A 13118-nucleotide genomic window follows, 5' to 3' on the forward strand; every position below is an offset into this window, starting at 1 on the left:
CCCATGGCGGGATCTTCCAAAACTTTACTAAAAGTTAGGCTATCAGGAGTGGACCCGAAAAGACGCGTGGGAGCTGACGTGTCAGCTCCCTTCACGCGTGAACACCGCCCCACCCTCTGGTGGGGGTCTTGTTCCGTGGACGCGAAGACGAGTGAAGACGAGTGATTTGATTGGTTAATTACTTTTTTGACCGTTGCTTTGCTTTATACGGGAAAAAAAATTAATTAATTAATTAATTCTTTAATTTACTTTCTCTATCTATATATACATCCATACATACAATTTTTTTTAAAACATTCATACACATTCTCTCAAAACAAACATACAAACTCAACCAAAAAATGGATAGCGATTCTGATGACAATATGGTTTTGCACACACTATTGTCTGCGGCACAAGATGCGATTAGTCAGAGAGGCGAAACTTCACATCGCGAGAAGAAACATAGAAAATATATCAATCGGGATCGAGAGGCGACACATGAACTTTTGGTACGTGATTATTTTGCCCCTGATAGTCTTTATGACCTTTCGAAATTCGAAGACCGTTTTCGTATTAGTAGAAACTTATTTTTTTCGTATTTTTATAAAATTTATTTATCTTATAAATTATGTTTTTTTATTTCATATAGTGTTACGAAAAATAAAAAAAAAATTTACCTATTTTAAAAATTATGTTATTTACTTAACAAAATGTTAAAATAATAATAATAATAATAATAATAATAAAAGTAAATATTGTTAGTGGTGACCATTTCCATAGTGGAGTGGGTTGGTGGTGAAGGTGATGTGGCGCATAGGTGGCACCACTTTTCCGGTGAGTTTGTAGTGACCACTCCATATAGCCTTATATCAGCCAAATATGAAAGGGCGTTGATTTTTCCCCTTAATTGTTTTGATGCTGCCACTGAATAATTGATGGAAAGACAATTATACCCTTAACCTATTTAAGTGTAAAATACCTTAAATAAAACCCAAGGATCACAGCCCCTTATGTATCGTGCACCACATTGTTGAGCTTGAATTTTAAAAAAAGGGATATAGTTTTTAATTCTTTAAATTTTTTAAAAGAGAAAGAAAGTATAGATTTCCTATCATAAGTTTTTTCCATAAAAAAAAGGATATATGGTTTAATCTTTCCCTCTCTTCAAAATCATAAAAGGGAGTATAAATGTGTTGAGGGACATAATTGTCCACATATTAACTATTCCGTGGAAATGTCAATAGATTTTTTGGAAAAATCAGCGCCCAATCTAAAAAGTAAATGGTTAATTTTTTTTACGGTATATGTTTCATTAATTAAGTAACTTAAAATTTTCAAACTTGACTTTTATATTCTTATATAAGTTCCAATGGATACCTTTTGTTTATTGAATTCTAATATATATCATTATCAAAATAATGTGTTGATTTGACAAAAAAAAAAAAAAAAAAAACAAGTAATATTTTTTTTTTAAAACCCATCTTTTATACGTACATGTCTCGAACCAGATTGGGAACCGATCAAATGAGAACAATCGGGAATCGGTCCATTGTTAGAAATAGTAGGGTTTGTTGGGTTGTCATGAGTTGCTTTTGAAGCAAGTCACCCTTAAGAATCTGAATTTCCCACTATGTTCCCGCATGTAAAATTTGGAGAGGTTTTGGGGCGCTACCCCAAACCCCGCCCGCTGACCTGGCAGCGGGACCCCAGCCAGGGGCTCTGTCCCTTGGACCCCGCTAGAGGCGCCACCCTTTTGGAAACCCCGTACCCTGGGGTACTACCCCCGGACCCCCGACTTGGTATAACACGCTATAGGCAGATATGTACGCTTTCCAAGATTCCTAATAAGAGCAAGCTCGAGACGAAGAGATCTTAAGAGAATAAGTGTTTAATGGGAGTTTAGACCTGGCTTGAGTACAATCAATGTGGTTTAGACCCATTGTACGAGTGGTTGTTAGGCTCAGGGAAGATCATCGCATGTCTGGGTCGAAGCAGACAATATTGTCGAAGGAATTGTAATTTTTGCGTTTCCCATTATACATTAATAAAGATGATAAAGTGGTTAGAATCAATAGTTGTAATCTTTTTAGGTTAACAAAAGAGGGTTACTTGATTATTATTTATATGTATATATATATATATATATATATATATATATGTGTGTGTGTGTGTGTGTGTGTGTGTGTAACATCCCGATTTTTAGGAATAAGATTTATGGTTTAAAAGGCAATTTTCTTCGGCAACTCGTTGAGTTTATGTACACAAACTCGACGTGAAGGGAGCTCTCTACTCGACGAGCTTTTGAGAAAAACTCGACGAGTTGAGGCTGTGTATCAAAACCCTAATTTTTAGAGCTTGCTCCATATTTAAAGGACCTTAAGTCCTCCTTCCAGCCTTATTATCACATTTTTGTGTCCATAAGGAAACCCTAATCGATCTAACCCCCATTTTGAGTGTGTTTGAGGCTAAAGTGTGTGTCTTTGGTGCATTATTTGAAGACGCTTAAAGATTTAGAAGCTTTGAACGAGAAGGAGCTTGTAAAATTTTATGTAAAATGCTAGATGTCTTTGTGAATCTTGCATTTGTATGATGGGTTGGGCCCAAGGGCATGCATGTGTTACGATAGTCCCAGAAACCCAAATCCTCGTGAAGGATGCTCGAATGAGGATCTGGAAACGAGTGGTAAGTCTGCTCGCATGTAATTTTGTCATTTTACATGAATTCCAATTCTATTTTCTACAAACCAAACAAAATTTGGAATTAAGTCAAATTCCATGTCATGCCAACCAAACAACATATGGAATTGGATTCAAATTCCTGACAGATTCCTTTTCCAATTCCAGTTCAAATTCCATTAGCAACATTTTATGAACCAAACAGCACCTAAGTTTTCTTTTCCTAAACAACACCATATGATTAAAAGTAGACCTGACAATCGTGTCGTGATCGAGTTGATGGGTTGCGGGTTAGCGAGTCAAAATATACCAACCCGAACACGACCCATTTAACTATAAAGGTCATGGTTTGGCAGGTTTAGAATATAAACCCATATATGACCTGTCAACCCACATATTTATATAAGTTCACGGGTTGGCAAGTTCATGTGTTAGATTTGGGTTCATAAGTTATTGGGTCAGATTTGGGTTCATAGGTTCGTGGGCCATATTTGGGTTCGTGGGTCAGACTCCGTAAATAAATTTGATAATTAAACATGAATAAATTCTTGATGCAAACATATCCGAACTTTAGAAACTTAAGTCTTAAACATCCAAATGAAAATAAAAAAACATTCATGGAAACATGTTCAAACTAAAACATTAATACAAACATTAATAATTAAAATTCAAACGACGCTAAAACATATTATATAATGACACGTCTCATCGTCAATCATATCTTTGTCTGAGACCTCACTCAAATCCTCTTCATTTTTTCCCCAGGTGTGGGTTATGATATCCATATTCCTTCATTGTGATCTGACCGTAAGTAAGTAGTGTCATTAACATCATCATTTGAAGATGGAATGTCGATAGAAAATGGGGGTAGTTCATCAAACTGGTCGTACTCTTCCTCGTCCACAACATCATCAACACCAACTATATGTCGTTTGCTATGCATAACAATGTGCTTTCCCGATTCCTTTGGGTCCTCAACATAGAATACCTGAGTAGCTTGTTTAGCTAGGATGAATGGTTCTGATACATATCCGTTTGTGGAAAGGTCAACAACTGTAAAACCATCATTGTCAAACCCATTTGCATTTTAACATAGGTATAATGATGGAATCATATTTTAATTCCCATATTTCCTGAATGACGTCATAGTATGATTCTTTGGCGATCCTCACCCTTGTATCATGACTATCTCCATATACTTCAGTTGAGGCTATTACTGTTACACCACTATTTTGAAGTGTACTTTTTCCATCTTGTTTATTAGTGTAAAATGTATAACCGTTAATGTCATATCCTTGGTAAGTTGCCACAAAATCTTCAGGACCATTCCCTAGATGTACTACAGCTTGATCCACACCGTCGATGCCATAACTTGCTCTCACTTTGTCTTTTAACCATTGTGAGAACGTTTTGTTATGTTCCTTAACCAACCATCTATTGCTCCTACCGCGATTTGACAATTCCAGTGTTCTTTTGTGCTCATTTATAAATGGAGCAATGATTGTCATATGTTGTAGGACTGTAAAATGTGCAAGTTGTAAGTCTTCTCGATTTGGAATGATCTTTTTCAGTCCAATAGTCCCACTCCCTACAAGTCTACCCTCATGTCGAGATTTTGGAATGCCAATGCTATCAACACCTTGTAAATAGTCAGTACAATATTCAATTACCTCCTCTGTTGCATATCCTTCAACAATACTACCCTCTGGTCGATGTCTATTCCTTACATACCCTTTTAAGACGCCCATATATCTCTCAAATGGATACATGTATCGTAAGTATATTGGCCCACAATACTTTATCTCTCTAACAACATGAGATGTTAGATGAACCATGACATCAAAAAATGAAGGTGGGAAATACATCTCGAGTTGGCATAATGTCTAGATAATATCACTTCCCCATGAATCTAATACCTTGGGATCAATAACTTTAGAATGAATCATGTTGAAAAACAAGCATAGCTTTGTGATTGTGTGTCGAATTCGGTCCGGTAGTATTCCACGAATTGCAATGGGAATCATATGTGCCATTAAAACATGACAATCATGGGACTTCATACCAAATAGTTTTAGTTCTTTCATTGACACTAACTTCTTAATGTTAGCAGAATAGCCTGATGGAACCTTTACACCATGTAAGCACTTACAAAATTTTGTTTTCTCATCCTTTGACATGGTATAACAAGCTACTGGCAGATACGTACGCTTTCCAGGATTCCTAATAGGAGCAAGCTCGGGGCGAATTCCCATTTCAACCATGTCTTCTCGAACATTAATCCCGTCTTTTGACTTCCCTTTAATGTTCAACAATAAGGCTATCAGGCTTTCACAAACATTTTTTTCAATATGCATAACGTCAAGACAATGGCGAACCTGCAAGTGCTTCCAATATGGTAACTCCCAAAATATAGATCTTTTCTTCCAAATAACTTTAGGAGGAATTGTACATGTACGTTTACGTTTACGTTTTCCTTTACCATTACCTTTTAATTTTCCAAATGTCACGTTTAGATTTTCAACACGAGAAAATACAGTTTCTCCTTGTAATGGTTTCCTTGCTGTCCTCTCCTCAGTTTTACCATTGAACACCTTTTTTTTCTTGCGATATGGGTGATTTTTTGGAAGATATCTTCGATGATCCATATATACATTTTTTCTTGCAATTTGTCAACCATAACGACTGTGTATCATCTTCACAAATTGGACATGCATTTGCTCCTTTTGTGCTGTATCCAGACAAATTCCCATATGCTGGAAAATCATTTATGGTGCAATAAATCATGGCCCGAAGTTGAAATTTTCCCCACTATATGCATCATACACTTCGACACCCGGACTCCATAATTTTTTCATGTCCTCAATTAATGGAGCTAAATAAACATCGATATCATTTCCCGGCTGTTTTGGACCTTGAATTAGTAATGACATCATGATGTATCTTCTTTTCATGCATAACCAAGGTGGGAGATTGTAGATACAAAGAAGAACCGGCCATGTACTATGACGATTGCTTAGGCTTCCAAATGGATTAATTCCATCAGAACTAAGTCCGAACCTAATATTTCTAATTTCTCGACCAAATTCTTTAAAATTGGAATTAATATTTCTCCACTGAGGGGAATCAGCCACATGTCTTATTTTTTCGTCTATTTTACGATCAGCATGCCATCGTATTAATTTTGCATCTTTGGTGTTTGCAAATAACCGCTTCAATCTAGGCACAATAGGCAAATACCACAATACTTTAGCAGGTGGACCTTTCTTTTTCACATCATTGGTTTCTTCTGTATGATTATTCTTCTTATACCGTGATGTACCGCATGTGATACACTTATCTAGATTTGCATACTGGTTTCTGTATAACATACAGTCATTTGGACATGCATGTATTCTTTCGATTTCCATTCCCATTGGGCACATTAGTTTTTTCGCTTGATATGTTGAAATAGGTAACTCGTTATCTTCAGGAAGCATATCATTCAAAAGCTTTAGAAGATTTGTGAAACTTGTATCACTCCAACTATTGTTTGCTTTTAGGTTAAATAGTTTCAAAACAGCAGATAATTTGGTATACTTCATACACCCGGTATACAACGGTTTTTCTGAGTCATCAAATAATTGTTGAAAATTTTCATAATCCTTTTCAGCGACATTGTCCTCCCAATCATGTAACATTCCAGATAAATCATCGTACTTGTCATTGTTTGAATCATTATTATCATTATTAAACTTTGAAACAACCTCATTATCATTAACCAATGTCTCTCCATGTCGTGACCAACATATATAATCTCTCATAAACCCACGAATTATTAAATGTTCCTGTACTTTAGCAGAATCAGTGTACATATGATAGTTCTGACAATCTACACAAGGACACCATATGTAGCTTTCTCCTTTATTCACCCGATGTTCCTCTGCAGCTTTAAGAAAACCACCCAGACATGCCAAATATTCATCACATGAACGTTTAATTCTATACATCCAATAACTACGATCCATCTGTTATCACATAAACCATATATTAATAACATGCATGCAGGACTAAGAATACATCTAAAGGCATTTGTAATTTACCTAACACAAATTTAATCTTACAAAAATATGACCGAGTGTTTGAAAGTAATAAAAATACCTTATCTTCACTCGATAGACAAGATGAGTAATGTATCATTTGATGATTAAATAAGCTTCAACAAATATTCCTGCAATATTCAAACAAACAGTAAATCAAGTCATATAACGAATTACGTAATAAAATAAGTTATTGTTATTATTATTATTAATCCATTGTTATTTTGATTGGGTTTTAATACTAAAACAAATCATATTATTTGTTATATGAGTAATTAAAATAGTTTATCTAATTGATATATATTAAATAGAAACGTATATAAATAACTTTTTTATAACATCAAATATTATAGAAAAAACTAATTTAATGGAAGGCAGGACTTTCTTTATTTTTCCCGCCAAAGGCCTCTTTCACCTTCTACTTCTACCCTATCAATGACTGCATCGTGTCTTTCATACTCTACCACATCCACATATCAAAACCTCCGAAACATAATCTCATATGGCGATCTTTTACCAATCAGTTGATTCCTTCTTTCAATCTGCCATATTCTGTATCTTGTGCCCCCAAAATCCCAACTAGATATCTATGTTTCATAACCATTACTATCCCTGAATGTGAGTTGCCCCTGCAACCTTTCACCATATAACCCCAAAAGGCTCTAGAGATAGGTTTGATAGCTTGCTGCTCTCTTGTTATTTTTCATATTAGCATTTGAATACAAGTATTAAATTTCACTTATATTTGTTTCTTTATGTCTTATTTTTCGTACAGGGTTATTCCAGGGTTCATAGAAGAAACAGGAAAAAAAGAAGAAACCGATGTCACCACTTAAGGTTTAAGGTGTTTCTATTGTCTTTACTAGTTACCATTTGCTATGACTTTTAAATTTACATTATCTATTTAAAAGTACCCAATACATTTTAATTTTACAATAAAATATAATAAAAAAGAATCGAAAAAGGAAACTAAATTCTAAAGTGTTGTATTACTGAAGGACCACAACTCTTATCTTTGAACCCATTTATTTAGATTGCCAAAATAGATACTGATGTGATGCACTGCAATTTGTAGTTTATAAAAGCTAAACCAGAGTAAACACTATGGTCAGATTAGAGGTACATACTTGGACTTAATAAAGAAGAACACATGTGCTGTAGCTAATAGTTTCCATCGCAGTCGTATGTGAACTTTTGATTTTCTGCATGTATAAGAAAAAAATAAACTTATGAAAATATTTTCTCGTTTAACCTATTGGAATAGTAAAGAATTGTAAATCAATTAAAACTACATTTGATTAGCATTGGAGATACATACCAAGCAGCTTCTAGCTTCCTTCTCTTGATTTTTTTCACGTGTATGTTTTGTGTGTGTTATGGGAGGAATAAATAGGAATGAACAACATAATCTTAGGAATTAGTGGTAATTATCCTCCCAAATAGTTGCATCAATATCTGTTAAGCTTTAAAATTAAAAGTTTGTTTATAATTGGTTATGTTTTTAATTTTATATATAATTTATTTTAGTGATAGTCTTCTGTGTTTTTGGCAGAACACCATATTCTATGATATGCTAAAAATGTAATATATTTTTTCTTGATAATCTTCCGATCTGTTTTTTTATTTTCTTATAATTTTTTTTTGTGTGTGTGTGTATCTTCATGAGATTTATCATCTTTATAATTTAAATATATGATTTTTATTATAATATTAGTTGTCCTTTTGAAAAGTGAAGGCTAATTGATAAGGTTAAGATTAATTTTGCTTTATCATTTTCCCTCACACGTCGGTACCCTTATCATGCTCTAATAAATGCTATTAACCCTCTTATATTCTTCTCCAACTTGATAGTAACATCACAACTTTTTTTTACCTCTGTTAATTATAAGCATCATATCTAATTGTTTCAATAAAATGTTTGTATGCGTATCTGTGAGTGAACAATAGAACTTGTCACAACTTTTTGGTTTATTGACCATTTTGCCCCTGATTGGCATTTTTTGGTGTGGTGCTTGTTGACCGAAGTTTTCTGCCTCTATTCATCCGTTTGCTTTTGTCCTGGTTTGCAGTGCTCTCTATTGGTTGCTAGTGGGATAAATCTTTGCTATTTGGACCTTTTTACCCTTGTGGGGTGTTTTCATATTGCTTTTAGTTCTCTGTTTGTTTGTTTAGCTTAGCTTTTGTTTCTTTGGCTCTTCTTGTTGCTTAATGTTGGACTTTATTCCAACTTCCTCTTGTGTGTGCTTAATAAAGTCATAGTTGTTCAAAACAAAAAAAGTCATTAAGCTACATTTGCATTTGCTAGATGAAGTAAAAAGGCCTTGCTAAATGAAGTAAAAACACATGCTTGTTGAAAACGGGTCATATGACTTCCTAGTGTGACTTGTTTTGAAAGTATGTTTAAGACTCATCCTATTTAAAGAACTAAAGGTGAAAGTTTGTCTTTGATACCGGATGGTTTTCTTGACGAGTTAAACATTTTAACTAAGCAATATATAATCTTACATCAGATTTCAACTGCATACAAATTTCTAATTTGATTATTGAATTTCTGCCAATTACTGCACATATTTGACTTCATTCTTGAAGTAGAAATTGAAGAGCAGTTTCAAGAATCAAATTTCAAGTGCCAACTCAAGAATGAACTGAAGATGGATGCTGCGAAGAATCCTAATAAGCTGTTAGGAAATAAAAGAATTGATTAAAAACCGTTATTGCAAATCTGGTTATTATTGATGTAATTACTTGTTATAATTTTATTGCATGTTATATGTTTTATAGGTACTGTTAAGTAAATAATTGAAACTTTAAGAATGAGATTTTTGGATCCCAAGACTCTTGTTGTTTACCTGTTAATATTATTGACTATTGTATATTGTTTGTAGTTTTTATTTAAATGCTTTTAAATGTAAGTCTTCCGACTATTGTTTTGTTGAAATAAATTTTAATAGTAATCTTGTATACTTTAATGTAAAAAACTTCATTCTGTTGGAAACTAATAATGGTTTAGGTTAAGTGGCAGTGTACTATTGTGTATTTTAAATCGGTTTATGTATATACAATACTTACAGAGTTTGTTGAAAAAATGAGAATGCTATTTTCAATTTTTAATTACATAGAGATTATTAAATATGGCGCCATGTCCCTAGTGCTATGATTTGGAAATAAACACATAAAAAAATGGGGGTTGGCGAAATAGAGTTTGGTTTTAGAAAAATTGGATCCTTTAGTCATCTTATAAACCACTCCTTGTACCCATAAAACACGTTTGTATTAGAAAACCGGGTTATATGACCTTATAGCTAAAAGACCCGGTTATGTCAATATAAACCGGGTTTTTTAAATCTAGCATAAAGACCGCTTGTTCGCTTTAAGCCGGGTCATATTACACTTCCCACTATAAAACCCGGTTTTTATATAATATAACCTGGTTTTTTATAAAATCGGGTCCTATAAAGCGGGTTCTATGTGGCTTTTTGTAGTAGTGACGTACTCGGCAAATTGAAAGAAATAGTATGAATAACTTCCTTTGACAAGATTTTTAGATGAAAATTTAAGTAAAGATCAAATCAATGAGTAAATTTAGAATTCAAACCGATACAAGCAATGAAACAATGAATTATAGATAAAAGTGAAATTAGATTGCAAAACACATAATAGATCTAGAAAACAATATAACAAACAACAAACTAGAAAAATACAAAGATTTGAAAATAGCTTAGAGAAATCCTTACTTTGATACCATTTGCACGATCGATGAGATTCTATACAATGTAAATCATGTTCAAATGTGTGAAATTTTTTATAAACAAGAACATAAATATGATCAAAATTTTGTTAGAGGGTAAGACGTTCAATTACAAAATAACCTAAGAACCTCTCAAAAGATACTCTCTCTATCTAACTAACATCCCTTATATACATCACCCTAATGGAGCTATTTAGGAAATGACCATTAAAGTATAGAAGCTAAGACAACATGTGAAAACTAACTAACAAAAGCTACGAAGCCCAGCGCAAAAACTACATACCTCAAAAGACTTTCGTAGTTAAACATGTTCGCAATACAAACCGAAGACATAAAATAATAAAATATAAAACCTTTCGCATACAGACTTAAACACAACATCTATAAACTACGAGACCTAACAATAATGGATAACTATGATGCAAAAATAAGTGAAATGACAGAACGCCACAATGAAATGCAAAAATATAGTAATTGGGGATTAAAATTTGAACAAATAGTTCATATTAAACAACAAGAAAAGCAAGACAAGCACATATAGTGGTTGGAACTAGCATATTTCACCTGTTGGGGTATAGAATGATTACTTATTTAATCTCCATGAAAAAAGCAAAACGAATAATAATTGGTTGAGACCATTGAGAAGGCCATGAAAACTATTGTTGACCAAACCTTGAGTAAAGATGAATTCTTAGCAAACATAAAGATTTTTTGACTTTATGTTTTCATGTTTGTATTTTAAAGTTTAATTTAATGAAATATATTTATGTTTTACAGTGGAGGGGCATTTATTGACTTTAGCGGTATAAACCAAAATTAAGAAAAAATCTCACATTTTAGGTTCGTTTTAGGTTTTAAGCGCATGTTATGACTCTGTAATATATCCACTGATTTTTAAGAAATTGAAATTTATACCCTTTGTATTTATATTTAGAGTTTATTCAAAGGCATTGGCAAATTTTTAGTAAATCCTTATACCAAACGACAAACATGCATACATTGTTGCTTCTTTGGGTGCGACAATCCTTTGTGGGCACTGTGGTCCTCGACCAAAAAATGGTAAGTGTCTTCTATTCAATTTTGACTATGGGTGCAAACGAGCCAAGCTACTCGAGATTGGATCATTAAAAGTTCGACTCGAAACCGATTTTAAACGAGCCCGAGCTGAGTTCGAGCTTAATATTAAGCTCGTTTATTAAACGAGCTCGAGCTCATGCTTATGTCATTAAGCTCGATTAGGCTCGCAAGCCTAAACAAGCATTTATATAATATAATTTATTATTATTTATATATATTAAAATAAAAAAATATTGGGGGAATTATGGATTTAGGGTATTGGTAAATGAACTTCTTAACAAGCTCTAGCCGATAAGCTAATTTAGGCACATCAGATAAAAAAACGAGTCGAGCCTGAGCTCGAGTTGAACTGTGTAATTTTTTACGAGCTCGAGTCGAGCTCAATACATGAAAGCTCGAATCGAGCTCGAGCTCGAGCTTCATGTAAATTAAACGAGTCAGAGCCAAGTCTGACCAAGCTCGGGTTCGGCTTGGCTGGTTTGCCCACCTAAAATTTTTGACAACAATATTCATCCAACAACTCCTTGCATTGGATTTAACAGAGCTTTTATGAGAGACCAAATACCTAGACCCAAGCTGGTGTAATAGTTGATACTAGAATGGCCTATGGTGGTGCCTGCAAACACAAACAAAAGGTAGTGAATGAAGATTGTTGTGTAACCTCTTATTCTTTAAACCCCATGGTTTAATTGTTGTGGAAATACCTTCATCGTTATTAACTCCACTGCACCTCCGGTTCGTGTATTTCATTATCGAGAATGACTAATAATAGTTATTCGATGAAAAACCTCCAACCAACACCACCGCAACAAAGCCCTGCAGGAATCTTTTTGGTAATCACTTCTGAAGAAATCTCTGACAACACCACGACAACAAAACCTAAAATAGTTAGAGGTTCTCCTTGGTTATCGAAAAAATCAGCTAAGTGATTCTCCTTGGTTAGTTTACGGGTGTCACTGATGATATGCAACATCGTTCTTTTCGGTTTGGAAGATGTTCGACCTCACCCCCGACGTCTTGAAAACCTCCTCAGCGAGCCTTCGTCTTCATCCCTTGAAAGAACACAAGCAAGGTGTACATTTTATGACCCAGTTGAGATTTTAGGTTACAGAGATTGGAGAGGTGGTTTTTTTTGCTTCCAGTTTTGCAACAATTGGGTTTATAATCGCCATAGAAGAGGGTGGTACAGAAACAAGGGCTGCCGGCTAGGGAATCCAATGCACAAGGACGTGGAGAATAGAGAAACCTTTGAAAGAGTTTTGGATGAAGACTAGAAAGCGAAGTTTAAACGGCAATTGGGCAGAGGGAGATTGAGAGAGGGAAAGGGAGAAGATCGAGAGAGGGAGAAGCAGTTGGATAATTTATTACACTCTAAATATAAATGAGGGGCACAATTGTCATTTTGTTTTAAAACTCAGTGGATGCATAAAAAACTACGGCAATATCACTTCCCTTAGTTTTTAGGTTTTTATTTCATGTTATGTACTTCTAATTTGATATTTTTTTATTTCTAGTAAATTGATTCAATAAATAAGCAACGACTTAAATTTAAAATACAAC

General features: G+C 34.1%; 1 protein-coding gene across 1 annotated transcript; it reads right to left on the bottom strand.

Moving 5' to 3' along the window:
* Positions 1 to 5437: 5437 nt before the first annotated feature.
* LOC145010239 (uncharacterized) lies at positions 5438 to 6661 on the bottom strand. The gene has a single exon (XM_078968803.1). The coding sequence runs from the start codon at positions 6659 to 6661 to the stop codon at positions 5438 to 5440; it is 1224 nt and encodes a 407-aa protein (XP_078824929.1).
* Positions 6662 to 13118: the final 6457 nt, after the last annotated feature.

Source organism: Lactuca saligna, chromosome 8 (genome assembly GCF_052625555.1).
Source record: "Lactuca saligna cultivar CGN05327 chromosome 8, ASM5262555v1, whole genome shotgun sequence".
In the NCBI taxonomy this organism is placed as follows: Eukaryota; Viridiplantae; Streptophyta; class Magnoliopsida; order Asterales; family Asteraceae; genus Lactuca; species Lactuca saligna.